Source organism: Nestor notabilis, unplaced genomic scaffold (genome assembly GCF_000696875.1).
Source record: "Nestor notabilis isolate BGI_N333 unplaced genomic scaffold, ASM69687v1 scaffold9667, whole genome shotgun sequence".
Classification (NCBI taxonomy): domain Eukaryota; kingdom Metazoa; phylum Chordata; class Aves; order Psittaciformes; family Psittacidae; genus Nestor; species Nestor notabilis.
In genome coordinates this window covers 16,643-30,242 of record NW_009936913.1, presented here as the reverse complement: position 1 = coordinate 30,242, position 13,600 = coordinate 16,643, and the positions used below count along the sequence as shown (strand labels likewise).

At 42.4% G+C, this 13,600-nt stretch overlaps 1 protein-coding gene across 1 annotated transcript in view; it reads right to left on the bottom strand.

The window, feature by feature from the left end:
* Nucleotides 1–3,663: 3,663 nt before the first annotated feature.
* The window catches only part of LOC104408853 (ATP-binding cassette sub-family D member 2-like), an 11,353-nt gene continuing 1,416 nt past the window's right edge, over nucleotides 3,664–13,600 (bottom strand). The window contains exons 3-5 of the mRNA XM_010018579.1: nucleotides 6,898–6,982; nucleotides 6,127–6,252; nucleotides 3,664–3,885 (exon numbers count right to left, since the gene is read on the bottom strand). Coding sequence (XP_010016881.1) covers nucleotides 3,675–3,885; nucleotides 6,127–6,252; nucleotides 6,898–6,982 — 422 coding nt within the window. The 3' untranslated portion in view covers nucleotides 3,664–3,674. The remainder of the gene's footprint in view (nucleotides 3,886–6,126; nucleotides 6,253–6,897; nucleotides 6,983–13,600) is intronic.

The window sequence follows — 13,600 nt, the reverse complement described above, 5'->3', positions numbered from 1 at the left end:
ACAGGAATGAGTCTGGTCCCAAAACTAAGTGAAAAACAAACTCCTCCTAGATTAAAATATTGGAATCTCACTCACAAAAAATATGTCCTCCCATTCTTGCAAAAAATCCCCGCGTTATCTGGAAAACTGAGGTGGATAATTCATATTTTTATTGTACACTTACTCCATGCCCGAGACTGAACTTTTCTCAGCACCTGTACTCCTCTAGGACGTAGACCCAGGCAAATCCAGTCTGCCCTGAGTCCTGGGGATGGATGAGAGGGTGCTCAAAAGAGGCTACATGCACGAAACACTCTGCAGTATCCAGCCCTGAATGCAGATGCTGCGACATGATGAGCTGGATCTGGCTAGCTCCAGCTAGACAGGACAGGCAGAAGGAAGCCCAAAAAGGCACTTCCTCAGCCCCCTGGGGAGTCTCAGCTCCTGAACACTAGAAATGGAATGGACGCTGATGAGCAGCTCTCATTGCACCATGGAAAAGGATTGCACCAAGGCGTCCTGCCCTGCTCTGACCCTCTCACACTGCAAGGACCAAGCACTCCCTGTCCCTTGGCTCCACAACAGCATCTCCCTGGGCTATTCCCTGAGCAGGGAGCATGCACCTCTGCTCTGCTTTCCTGGCTGGGTCCAAAGCAGCACAAAATGTGCTGGCTTACACCCTGTATTATGCTAGAGGTAGAACTCTCCAGAAACAGAACCAGAGACTCCTGTCTCAATGAGCCCTTGGAACAACTTGGGAAGCTTGCAGAGAACATCTCCAGGGCAGCTTCTCTTCCAGTCACAGATCTAACCTCAAAAATAATGACCCACTGGTACAGAAAATCCTCCTAAGACTCAAAAAGTTCCTATTTGGAGAAGGGTTTCTTCTCACACCAGCCTCTAGTGTTCTTGTCCCACCTATAAGAACATAAACAGCTGAGTGAGATGCTAGGATAATTTACACCACATTACTGAATGGGAATGGGTAAGTCTATTACTGGATCCAGGAAATGTATATCATACTTGAAGAAAAAACACTATTACATTGATCCTGGTGGGATTTCAGTTTTCACTAAAATTTTGTCAGTAATGTACATACCTTTTGTGTGTTTTATACATGATCTCATTAAGGAAAAAGAACAGCGAGCAAACTTCCCTCTACTAAACATGGTTCCCCCAGGAAACGTGTTTCTGTGTGGCATGGCCAGCTGCCATCTCTGCGAGGTGGTACTGCACATTCCAGGTACTGCACTCACCCATAATAGCTCCCAACAAGCCAAGTGCCATGGCAGAGCTTTGGTGGGAGGCTGGGCCATACCTGGAGCTGTGCTGAACTGGGCCAGTTGTTCAGCACTTGTCAGTGTCCTCCTCACGCAGGGACTGGACAATACAGGTTTACTCCCAGCCACGTGGTAAAGTGCTTAACGGAGGGGTGGGGAACACTGATGCCCTTCCTCCACCTCAGCTCCTGCCTTGGGACATGCCCGTGGAAAGGTGACTTCGTGGGTGCTTTGCACCAGCAGAAGGATCCACTGCAGCTGGGACAAGGGCATGGCTGATTCATCATCATTCTTAACTCAGAAACGTGCAAGCCTTTAAAACCATCAGTCATCTCTCTCATGCTCACCGAGAACAGATTCTTGGCTGACTTCTTTTTTCCTTAGCAGTTCTGAACTTTGCTTTGAAGATGAGAAGGAAGAAACTTAGCCTTCGGGGAGAGGGACAAGCAGAGACACTCACAAATTAAACTGCAGGCACATGTCATCCACCACAGCAGTGACCTCCAGACTGTACTTTAGAACACAACATCTTATTATCTTGAACTTTAATTTCTCATCCCCTTCAAAGGTTACCAAGAGCATTCCTTCCCGTGTCAGTGAGATGTCCCAGGAGACTCTACAGACAAAACTGAGAGTCACCAGGACAAGGAGCAGACTTACTCCATTTTCTGGTGCAAGTGCAGTACCAAGCAGCAAGACGAGCACACAGTGAGAAGGAAGATGGACTAATGGTTAGCGCACTGGGCTGTGATTTCGCAGATGGAGTTAATTCACCTTCCCCTTGTCCATGAAGCAATCAGAAAAAGGGAAGCTTATACTAACTTCAGGTTTCTCAAACATTCCCAGCTCAGCAAATACCACCAAAATAAGTCTCCTCTTTAAACAGTTCTTAACAGCTCACACATTGCCCCTCTCAGGCCAAGCACACCAGACAGGAATCTCCTAAGGAATCACATTTCTAGGAAAAAAAAAGAATCACCAAACTTCAGGATTGCTGCATCTCAGCTAAGGCTCATTTACTCATCTGCAAAGCCTCTTACCCCTCCTGAGCTGTCCATTTGCTGTGTGTGAACTTGCAGTCAGAGAGAGCAGAGCAGGAGCTTTTCAGTCCATTCACATGTTTATTTCTAATTCACTGGCGTTTGCCTCTGGCAAGGCACGCAGGCCAGCATTGTCTTGGGGGGTTCTGTTTAAAGCACCTTCTGACTGAGTGGGACCAGGTTCCTACCAAACCAAAAAGCAGATGGGACAATCAGTGAGTGCATCTGAAAGCACAGTAGTTAACTGGTGTGTTTGCTCATGAGGAGGGCAGTGTTCAGCCACTCCACCAAAATACGGCAGGCATATTAATTAGTGGTTACAAAATGCTCTAACTTTTCACAGACGTTTGCAAGTGCTGAGCATTTGAATTGGCAGGACAGCCATGCCTGAAAATTCAGTGTATTGTTAGAGACTGACATTTTCCTCTCCTACAGTCCTTCCTCTCACAAAGTGTCTCATGGAACAAACAAGTGTCTATATTGTGGTTTCACCAAGGGAGGAACTGGGTCAGAGATGGATGTCAGCTGGATCAGACCCATGGAGCAGATGAACGACTTAGTCAAGCGAAAACTAAGCCATTTGAGGCCAGGCCCAGTGCTCCATCCCCCCTACCAGAGGTTACTAAACACGGATGTCGACATACATAATCCCCCAGAGGAACTGATGTATCATGAAGGGCAAAGAGCCTCTGAAGCTATGCATAATGTCATAAAGTACAGCACAAATATATTACATATTTAGCTCTATCATTCCTTCTCTGTCACGAGGCAGTGGGTTGCTCAGACAGTTGTCTTCTGGTCAGCCTATTATGTTATTTCCTATGGAAATGCAGGTAAAGGTGTGTATACGATTCAGTAGTAGAACAGGAGTTGGGTTTTACATGGGCTGAAAGAATGTTTCTTATACCCAAATGAGATTTTGCATGCATCTGCATACTCACCCAGATGCTGCCTCTGTCGCGCTCCATGCCTGAGTTTCATGCCAGGTTTGCTCTGCGTAGCAGGCATATCATACGCACACAGTGACCCAGTACAAGAGCACATTCTGCACGCCAAATCTCAGGCAAAAATTCACCTACAAAACCTAAGCATGTTGGGAGTTCTTTGCAGTGAATCGGGCTTTCACTAGGAATTAACATAAGCTGCAGTGACTAATCTTACACTCTGTGCACTTGCTTATTTTCTTTTCACAGTTCAACCACTTTCTTCCTTAATACTAAACCACTAAAGCCTTACGTAGCATTCAGAGCATTATTTTCTGCTGGCTGTGTTTCTCTATGCTCTAAGCCTCTATCACGATGCATGCAAAGGATAATGGCTGAAGTTGTAATGCCTTCAACTAAAAAAATACTTTTAAAAAATAAACATAAATTATTTACTCCTCTTTGTCCACTGTTTTAAGCACCGAGTCTTCTCCCAAGATTTTACACAGTTCATTCAGTCTCTGCTGCATTTTAGGAATTCCTGCAAGTTGGGATTCCAGTCTCTGTTTTTCCTCGCTCAGTGTTAAACGGATGGCGGTGTCCAACTGCTCGAAACGCCAGCCACCTTGTCCATCAAACTGCAGCAAGTGACTGTGGTACTTCCTGCAGCAGAAATTAAAACATTGGTAATGGCTCAGTGAACAGATGGTTCATTTTTGCACACAAATTCGGATGCCTGTGTCTTTTTTCAATGGTGCCTCTCAGGAAGCTGAGAGTTGCCCAGTTTTGGATCACTGGGTAAGACTTTTTCAGTGACTCATAATCCCAGAAGACTCTTTCCTAAGAGGTTTGGGTATTTCAAGCTGTCACCAGGACTCCCCTGTGGCTACAGTTGACTCCACCAGACTCCTTTTTCTCCAGGAGCTTAAACTGCAGCAGCAGACAGGGCTCCCTTCTCCCGCAGGAACGCTAGCCCCTAGCCTCAGTTTATTTTATTTACTTCACTTTCTGAGAGACATTTTACCTCCATAGCAGAAAATACATTCAGGCAGGCACAGTGCACCTGATGCTACTGATAACACTCCAATTAGTTCAAATTACATCTCAGTTTGTTCCCCCATATCTCATAAGGCTGGATAAAGAAACCTCCAACTCCTAAAATATGGTTCAGTTTGCAAGGGGGCAAACTAAAAAAGTCTGTGTAGGAGTCAATATCAGGGTGTGTGCACCAAAAATATTCAAAGGTGTACATGTGGAGTTTGTCTAGGCCTGACAAGGCATTTATCAGGAGGTGCAAGAGGAAGAGCAAAGAGTTCCCTCAGTGTAATTTATCACTATAAATTATAGACGATGAGACGCATCATAAAACAGTGATTATAAATCCCATCTAGGGAATGTGACAGTTTAATAAACTCAATAGCTTATGACACAGGACTCAACAGAGATTCAACTCCAGGCTTATATTCGTCACTTCTTGCATATTATTCTTTGTGACACCAAAAGCTTAACCTACCCCTCTAAAGTAGCCAGCATTTTGATTAAAAGAGCAAATATTTCCTGGTATAATCCTGAGGAAAAGAAAACAGCCCATGAACCTGGTTTTTGTCTATGCAGTGCAGTATCTGCAGAAGCATACCTGAGTTAAAGGCATTTAATGCTTACTTCTAAATGCTCAGCACTTCTCCAGAACCCCATAATTCCAGTAATACTGTGGAGGTTACAAGAACAATCCCAAACCTCCCTGAGTAGCACTGGTACTAGGAAACAAGAAATATTGGTAGGAAACTGAACTCAAAAGATCTTTCTCACAAGTTCTTCAGCATAACCTCCCTCTGCGCCATTATTTATAGGTGAGGTGCTCTCAAACACCTGTTTTTTGAGCAGTGGTTTTAAAAATAATGCCAAACTTTAAAAAATTTAAATGCTACTTTTTTTTCTAAGTGTAGTTTAAAAACTAATGTTTTTAAGTGTAATTTTAAAAACAAATGCCTATGACATTTTTTCCTATAAGAATACCTCTTTTTTTCTTAACATTTAGGTCTTGATCCAGCAAAAGCTATTTTCACTGTCACCATCTACACAGAGGAAGGAGGAATGCTGGGGAAAACATTCTTTTTCAGCGAAGCAGACACTGATACAATTTCTCTCCTTTGAGGCAACAGATTATAGTGGATTTTGGTCACCATTTTAAAAAAACCCCAACAATTTGACAGTAGAGATCAAGCAGTTCAGAAGAAATAGTCTCTGCTAAAGTTAACTCACACCTTCTTGATCTCCTTCTGCCCTTTAAACTATTTGGTTGTTTTATGTATTCAATAACTACATTTACTTCGTTTGAGGGACTCGTCGATAGTTAGTACTCCCTCACTAGAATGATGTTTCTCAGAATTCCAGCATTTCTCTAATAGACAATCAGATTTTGAAAGCTCACAAACCCTGCAGATAGAGGACACAACTGAAGTTAAACCACCAAATGTATTATTCCTATGGAAGGAAAAAGAGTGGTTTAACCACTTGCCATGTTTCCCGTTGTTTCCCTGCACTGGTAAACTTCCACAGGACAGCTCACGTATCTTGTCACCTTTATAGAATAATCTGGTGATGTCTGTTGCGGCTGTGGTGTGATGGACTAATTAACTGCTCTTAGATACCTCCACGTTGCTACTAATACTTAATAACTGGAACACATTTTAAAAAAGTAAGAGGGAGGAATAAATACATGCCAAAGAATGAAAAAAAAATCAATGCCAAATGCATTTACATCGCTATTACTGTAGACAAGTTAGCTTAGAAAGAGCAGGAGATATTGATTAACAACTGCCTTTGTACGAAGAGTAAAGGCCACTCCATTACCCATCGGAAAGCTATAAGCAAGGACCATGATTAGTCCCTGAACATACTTACCAAAGAGAAGGTCTGTGTGTAATAGAAAGCAGGGATATCCCAGCAGCTTTTGCAGCTTGGAATATTTTTCCTTCAACATCAATGCTTACAGCACTTGTGCATTCATCCAGTAATGCGTATTTCGGCCTTCCAAAAGCAGATAAAGAACATTACTATGTTTTGGATAGTATTCCCATGTACAATGTTTAGTTGAAAGAACAACAGAAAGGAGAGAGCTATTTTTGCCAGCCAGCTGTCATCTACAGCTGGAAGCTGGCTAGCAACAACACAACGTTTCCATGCACTATCCAGGTGCAAAGACAGCTTCCAGGAAAAAAGGGTTTTATTCCCTGGCCCATCTGAGTACACAGTGATCCAACTTCTGTGCTCTAGTTTGACTTTGTACTATTCTGTCCTGTCATCAAGTCATGCAGCAGCTCAGCCAACTCAGAAACTTCCTATCCACTGCTGTGTATGGATTAGGCTGCCTTTGTGTGCTTGCAGTCTCCAAGACCAAAAAGTTTCGGAGCTGGGCTTTCAAACTCCCATAGCATCTGCAACAGTCCATCAGACTTCTGCAGTATAGTAGGACAGATGCAGGGAATATGTTTGTGCCTGAGATGTTAAAGAAAGGAACATCTGGAAAGTGTATGCTATGTTGCCAAATGCAAAGCTTAAGCAAGAAGCACTGCCCAAACTAAAAGCTTGTATGAATAAACGACAAGGTCTGTGGTCCTGTGCAACCATCTAGCATCCTCAGGTGCTACTTAAAGAACAAACTGAAATGCTTACTTATGATAGAACATCCGAGCCATGCCCATCCTTTGTTTTTCTCCTCCTGATAAAACATCTTTCCAATCCATGACAGCATCCCAGCCTTTAAAAAAAAAGAAGCAAACAAGACCCATCAGGACAACGTAAGGTTATGAAGAAAACGCAGCTTCACTTGCAACATCCCTGCAACCAAAATCATAAAGGGCATTTCCTTTGCAGAAGAGACAATTCAGGGTTCTGAATTGCATCTTTTGAAATACCTCTGTGCCTTTCCACTGGCACTCAACTGGAAAAATGTCCCAGATATCATGACGGTTTTGAAAGTGGAATTTAACCTTCTTGGTCATTTAGGAATTGTCAAAAAACTTTATTTACCATCTCCTTGGAGAAACATCTTTTACCTGTGTATAATTAACCACTTCATTCTGTCATGTTTGTTTTATCGAGCAATTTTCAATTCCGTCTTGAAAGGTGTGAGTGAAAATTATAAACAAATTCAGAGAAATAAAGTGTAAAAACCCATAACGAGCACTGCCAGACTCCACTCACTACTGCAGGCAAAGAGTTAACTGTCATCAAACTCAGCAGAACACAGGGATCATTCTGTGTGCACGGACAAGCAGCTAACATACAAAACTGAATACAGACAGGAGGATTTTCTTACAAACTTCCCACTACCATGTATTTAGAAATGACCCACAACTGTTGGAACCCTGGATATCCTTATTTAACATTCTGCACGGAATCTAACTGATGTTTTTCTGGATCACTTTCAGATACACGCAAGAGAAGCGTGTTGCATTCTATCTGTGATCTCACAGTGGACTGGTATTCCTGTGAGTACTCTGGTATGATTCATGCCCACTAATGAAAAACTTCAAATACCAAATTACCCTGCTGAAAATTAGTTGTCAATCTAACAATCCAGATGGATAGAGTAGCAAAATGCATTTTGAAAAGGGAGAGTGTAGATGCAGAGAAAATCTGGTAAGACATTTTTCTAATAGATCATCTACTCATCATGCACCTGGATCAGGGATAAGCAAGGAAAAAACCATTTTCCAAATCAGCCCAGAAGCACTGTAACTAAAAAATGAACACCACAACCAAAAGCTCTGCTGAAAAAACACAACCAAAAGCCCAATTGAAAATGGACATTTGTCAGAAAAAACCTATAAGCAAGGTAAAGCAAGGAGGGTGAGCTGTGTCATTTCTGATACCTGAACAAAGGCGAGACAAGGGGGGGCTTGAGAGGGTGCAGGGGCTTGGGGAGTGCTCTGCCCATGCTTGGTGCTACACCAGGGCTTGGTAGGTCTGAACAAAACCTCTGTGAAGCATCCAGTGAGAGGCTGTGTGACTGAAAATAGGAACTGATAATGCTAAACACTGAATTCCAAGGGTTTTCTCTATGTAAAACTGAAAATTACAATGTCATAACTTTTTAATATATGTGTATATAGTAGGATTTAAAAAACACGCACGCACACTCCAGAAATACATCACCTTTAGTGATCCTATTGTTTTTGCTTAGTTTCTTTCCATTCTTGTTTAAGGATCCCAGTGGGCACCCCCCTTAGAAGCACATGCAGTGCTTTCTATCAGGAGGCTCCTAGCAAAGATGGAGTTGTGTAATGATTAACTGAATCCCCAGTTGGATGAACTCTGGTAAAGGGAACACATGAAGAAGCTGCTGCTGAGCAGTCCTGGTGCTGGGACCACACAGTGAGCTGGAGTGCTGTTCCACTGACACCTTCAGCTTCCAAAAAGACTGTAAAACACCTGGAGCACCCCTTTTTGGCAAAAGATTCTAAGGGCAAGGGATGGGAATGGTCCTTCAAGAAAGCCATAGAAACAACTATGCTTCTGAAGACAACTTTCAGGCTACTGCTTATATTCTGTTATTTTTAAGCTGAGAATATAGATGGGATCTGGATCTGAGCTAGGGTGTGGGTTGGTGTGCGTGTGAGCACATGTGCCTGGGAAACAGTGCTGGCATTCATAGTTTCTTCCAGATCAGCTAGTTTAAAACACAAAAAGGGAATGAAGTTCAAGAAGAAGCACCATCTTGTCAGCAACATCATTCTATTACTTCCCTAAAGGTGTAAGATTTAGCCTCCATTTGCCAGAATACAATAATCATCTCTGTGGTCACTCCACCTTACATTCTAACTGAGTATTAGCAGTGAGTCTTGTCTCCTCCTGCCTAGCTCCCTCCTTTAATTTTCCTATTTGTCACTTGGAATGTCTCAAATAAGAGATAAGGAAGAATCCATTTTAATATTATCCCTTTTAAAACTATTTTCTAATGTCTGGACAATTTCCTCAGAACACTTAGGCACTGTAACTCACAATAAACTGACTCCTTACTGTGCATTAACAATAATGCACCTACTTACTTCCCTTTTCTTCCTGTTGACATGGCATATGTCAGTGAAGGTCACCAGTTATAAAAATAGCATCCAAGTCAGTGGCTTATGTCACCCATAGCTACATGCACTTCACAGATCAAGAATTGAAATAGCTTGCCCATGAATGCAGAACAAATGAAATGGCTTGTGAATGAACACAGCACTAAATTCTCAGTAGGTACAAACATAATCTTGGCTTTTAGAGTCCAAATTCCTTGTCCAGCTTCTTGTTACACGTAGGCTTTGATTGCACATGGCATGATGTAGATGTGACAAACACTGATGTCATAGAAATGCCTTTTGCAACCAATAGGACAAAGAGCATGTGCAATGTGCTGGGACAGAGCAACAGCAGTAGAAATACATACAGCTGTCAGCAGAAATTAGTGATAGCTTCATGACAGCAGCATTTCATTTTCTTGCATGGCTTCTTTTACAGTTCCTTTTACCTCCATTTTCTGAAGGGAAAAGCAAGCTAAATTTGACAACAGAATAAAAAGGGCTACATCTGGGGTCTGTGGCACAGTGTATCCTTTATCCTTGTAAATCCTCACACTTAATATGCAAGACAGAGTGTTCAGCTGCCAAAAAAAAAGATAGATAAAAGTTCTTCTTCCAGATCTACATTCAAATATACCTCATAAGACATGGGCTGGAGTCTTACAGCTTCATGACAGAAGAAAGGCTACCGCAGCAAACTATAGCCAGAGAGCCCACCCCTGGTGAGTTTCTGAGCATGGAGGCCTCTCGCACAGCCTATGTCCCCAGGCAGCTGTCAAAATGGAAGAGAGCAGAGCCCGGGAGCTGTGCAGGACAATCCTTAACTGAGGAAGGAACAAAGAGAGATCATCAGTTGCATGAGCCTCAGCTCAGCATGACACTGCAGGGATTGTGTCTCCGGATTTCAGAGCCACTGGAAAAGCCAGCAGAGCATTCCAGAGTTCCTGCTGGTGCCAGTAACAAAAGCAAATCCAGATTAGATGAAAAAATCTCGGAGAGAGGAAATGTGCTTGTCTGTGTGTTTATATGTGGCCTAGCACAAAGGTTCCCTGGACAAGACCCAAAGATATGACAACTGTGCAAAATAATGAGGAATAATTGTAATCTGGGGTGCTGAGAAACCATAAACAGGTTGAACTTGCTCAGTAATGTCATCAGCCCCAACCTGGCAGGTCTGGTCATGCACTGAGCGTGCTGCTACATGTACTTATGGCTCCTCTCATGTGACAGACTATCAGCAGCCTAAGGCTGACACTTGTTACATAAATATACACAGATTTTCAAAGCAGGTCAAAAAGGAACCCCTTAATGTAGATCTACTGCATATCTCCATGCCACTACCCACAATTTCTGGACATGCCTTTTCATCACCCATGCTGAAGACAACCTTCTTTGCTATCCTTATTTTGTATGAGATTATTTTTCTGGTAGAGCTAGCAACTTTGCAGGTGTTGATGGGGGCACCTGATTGATGATATAAAGGTAAGTAACAAACTTCATTCTTGTAATATCCAGCAGGTGAGAAAAACACTGGTGTGGGCCTCAGTGGGAAGGAAATTCTGTCCCCAACAGCAAGGAGGGCTACTATCAATAGCAACTGTGCTGGGTTCTTCTAGGGCTTGGGCTCAGGTACATCTGGAATGGTGGTGCTGGGGAGGGGGATAGTTGTTTTGGTGGTTTTGATGTATTCTGTTGCTACCAACTGAAAAGAAGTTTCATAAAGGTAACACCAAAGCTAAAAGCCAAACTGGGCTAATTATTCTTCTAACCATTCTATTTACTTCTAATTGGGTCATCAAACATTAATGCTAGAAAAAGAGAGGAATTTCTGCCATTGGCAGCAACAAGAACATCAGTCTCCTGCTGGCTACTTAACACTTGGAATCTGGTGACCCTTGTACTGATGCAATGTGGAAGTAATTCAGCCAAAGACAATAAAGTTACACCAGGACAGATAAATTGAGTCAGAGTTGCGCACTTCTGGCCCCATCTGGCTTTGTCATGACTGCCCACAGGGAGCAGAACACAAAACTGCAAACTATCGTATTATACACACATGACATTCATGGGCAATTAAAGCACAACAGGGTCATGTCCTAAGAAGCCTGCTGTCTGGTAAAGGCTTAATACTGCGGGGGATAGGTGAAAGGGGATGAGACAGAAGTAAGCCTCTGAAGGAGAAGAGACAAAAATACTGAAGAATTATATTAGATTTCTATAACATAATGACTGACAGATAGTTAGCTCCATTCTTAGGATGGTTTCTGGCATCAGTTCAGAATAGTGTGGACTATATCCACAATAATCTGAATAACTAAAAATGGTTTCACTGATTTTTTTTTTTTTAGACGTATTAAATTGTCAGAAGGTGTATCCGGTATATAATAGAAACTGGCTGGGAATTATTCAGCAAAACTTCTTTTCTATTGGAAAATGCCAATGTTTGTCAATCATCAAAGCAGTTTGCAGATGGTTTGGGGCAAGCCCCTTGTTCTGTGAGCTTTATATGGAATCTTTCAGTATTTTGCAAAGAAAAAAATCCATGTTTAATAGAAATAATTTTATCTCAAAAATCTGATTTTATGAATAAAACAAAATTTCAAATTAAAAAAATAATTCAGCTACCTATAAACAAACTTTTCAATTGTTCACTCTCAACAAGTATTTCACTGGCTTGCTGGTTCAAAAAAAACCAGAATATGTTCTTTGTCCCAGACTGGGGGAGCTCTAAAGAATATGTAAGCATATGAAATCCATGTAATGTGCCCAATCATATGTCACGGATTTCCTCTCTGTTCCTACCTGAGTGCTTGCCTCCTGCAAATGCCCAAAGAGAAAAGGGAAGAAGCAAGTGTATTATAGACCTAAAAACTCCCTGGTATGTGGTAATCTCTCCCCTGTTTTCCAGCTTTGCCCACTTCTGTCATTTTAGATCACCAGGTACCCAAGACCCTTTTTTGGTAACATTTGTGCAGACTTTTGCAGTGTGCCTTTATCCTGACTGGAGCGTCAATAGAGTGCCAGTGAACACTACCAGTCTTTTATAGATCGTGTGTGTCTCACATATGCAGTCAGACAGGCAGAAGAGCAAGAATGGGGTCAGCAATAAACACTTTCTTTGTCTCAGAAAGTAGAGTGAGACTGATCCAAACCTGGGGTTTCAGTTTGGCAATACTGAACACTGACCTCAGACAACGGTACCTCGTGTGTGGAGCACAGTAACTGCCCCATCACCAGTTATGTGCTCCAGCTGCAAGGTTAGAAACCACAACTATGCACATTCAGAGACTGCTGGGGATATGGTTTTGGCCGCTGAGGGTCATGTGTTAATCAGTTCATCTACAAGTACCAGCACGCTATGAATGCACACTTCACAGTGGCTTCTTGCCACAGACAATTTAACTGCTCCTCCTTTTCCAGCTCCCCATACTAACACATCTGCTTGTTCTTCTGCAATCTGCAAAGTGACTCAGGAATACTAGCAGGAATAGGTACAATGTCAGTGTAGGAGTAGAGGCCTTCTCTGCAATTATTCCGGTCACTGAGTTTAGCTCTCTGCCCACTTTTTCAATCCTTGTGTCATAGTATCAGATCTGAATAATTATCTGAATCAGAATAATGGCAGATACTTATTTTCTCTTGGAATTTGAGGGCTAACAGTCATTATTCTTAACAAAGAAGCTTTAGCCCGTGGAATCAACAGGACTGTGGTGGAGAACTATCTGTTAGGTATACAATTGCTGCTGTAAAGGATTACTATTCCCCACTCTAAAATGTGCAGAAAAGACATCAGATGAGTGTCCATGCACACTTAAAAAAATCAACAAAGCAACAGGCTGCCATCCAGGAATGGGCTAACGCCCTACTTTTTGCTGACAGCATGATCCTGAGAGACACCAAGCACACACATTACAAGGCAATGCACCTGAAATACCCTCTCCACAAGGAGCACTGACAACTGACAGAGAGATTCAGGGTACAAGCTCCCTGTTACTAACTTTGTCCTATGTCTGTTTTAAAAGCATAATGGTGGGGAGGAAATTCAAACTAGAGATTAGCGGCTGGTGGGAACAAAAGGATGAAAATTATTGCTTTGCTTGGGGGAAAAAAAAAAAAGCCACGACATGCCCTAATTCCTTAGACACAAAAGAAGCCTTTAGCTTCTTGACATTTACTGTGCTGATGTATTTACACTATCCCCTACTCTTAGGACAAACAACGCTGAGAACACATGGCAACTTAAACAGTAAGTGGTAGCTGGCAACAATCTACTGCCAGCCATTGTCCTCTGGTTATTTTTGACTTGTTCACCC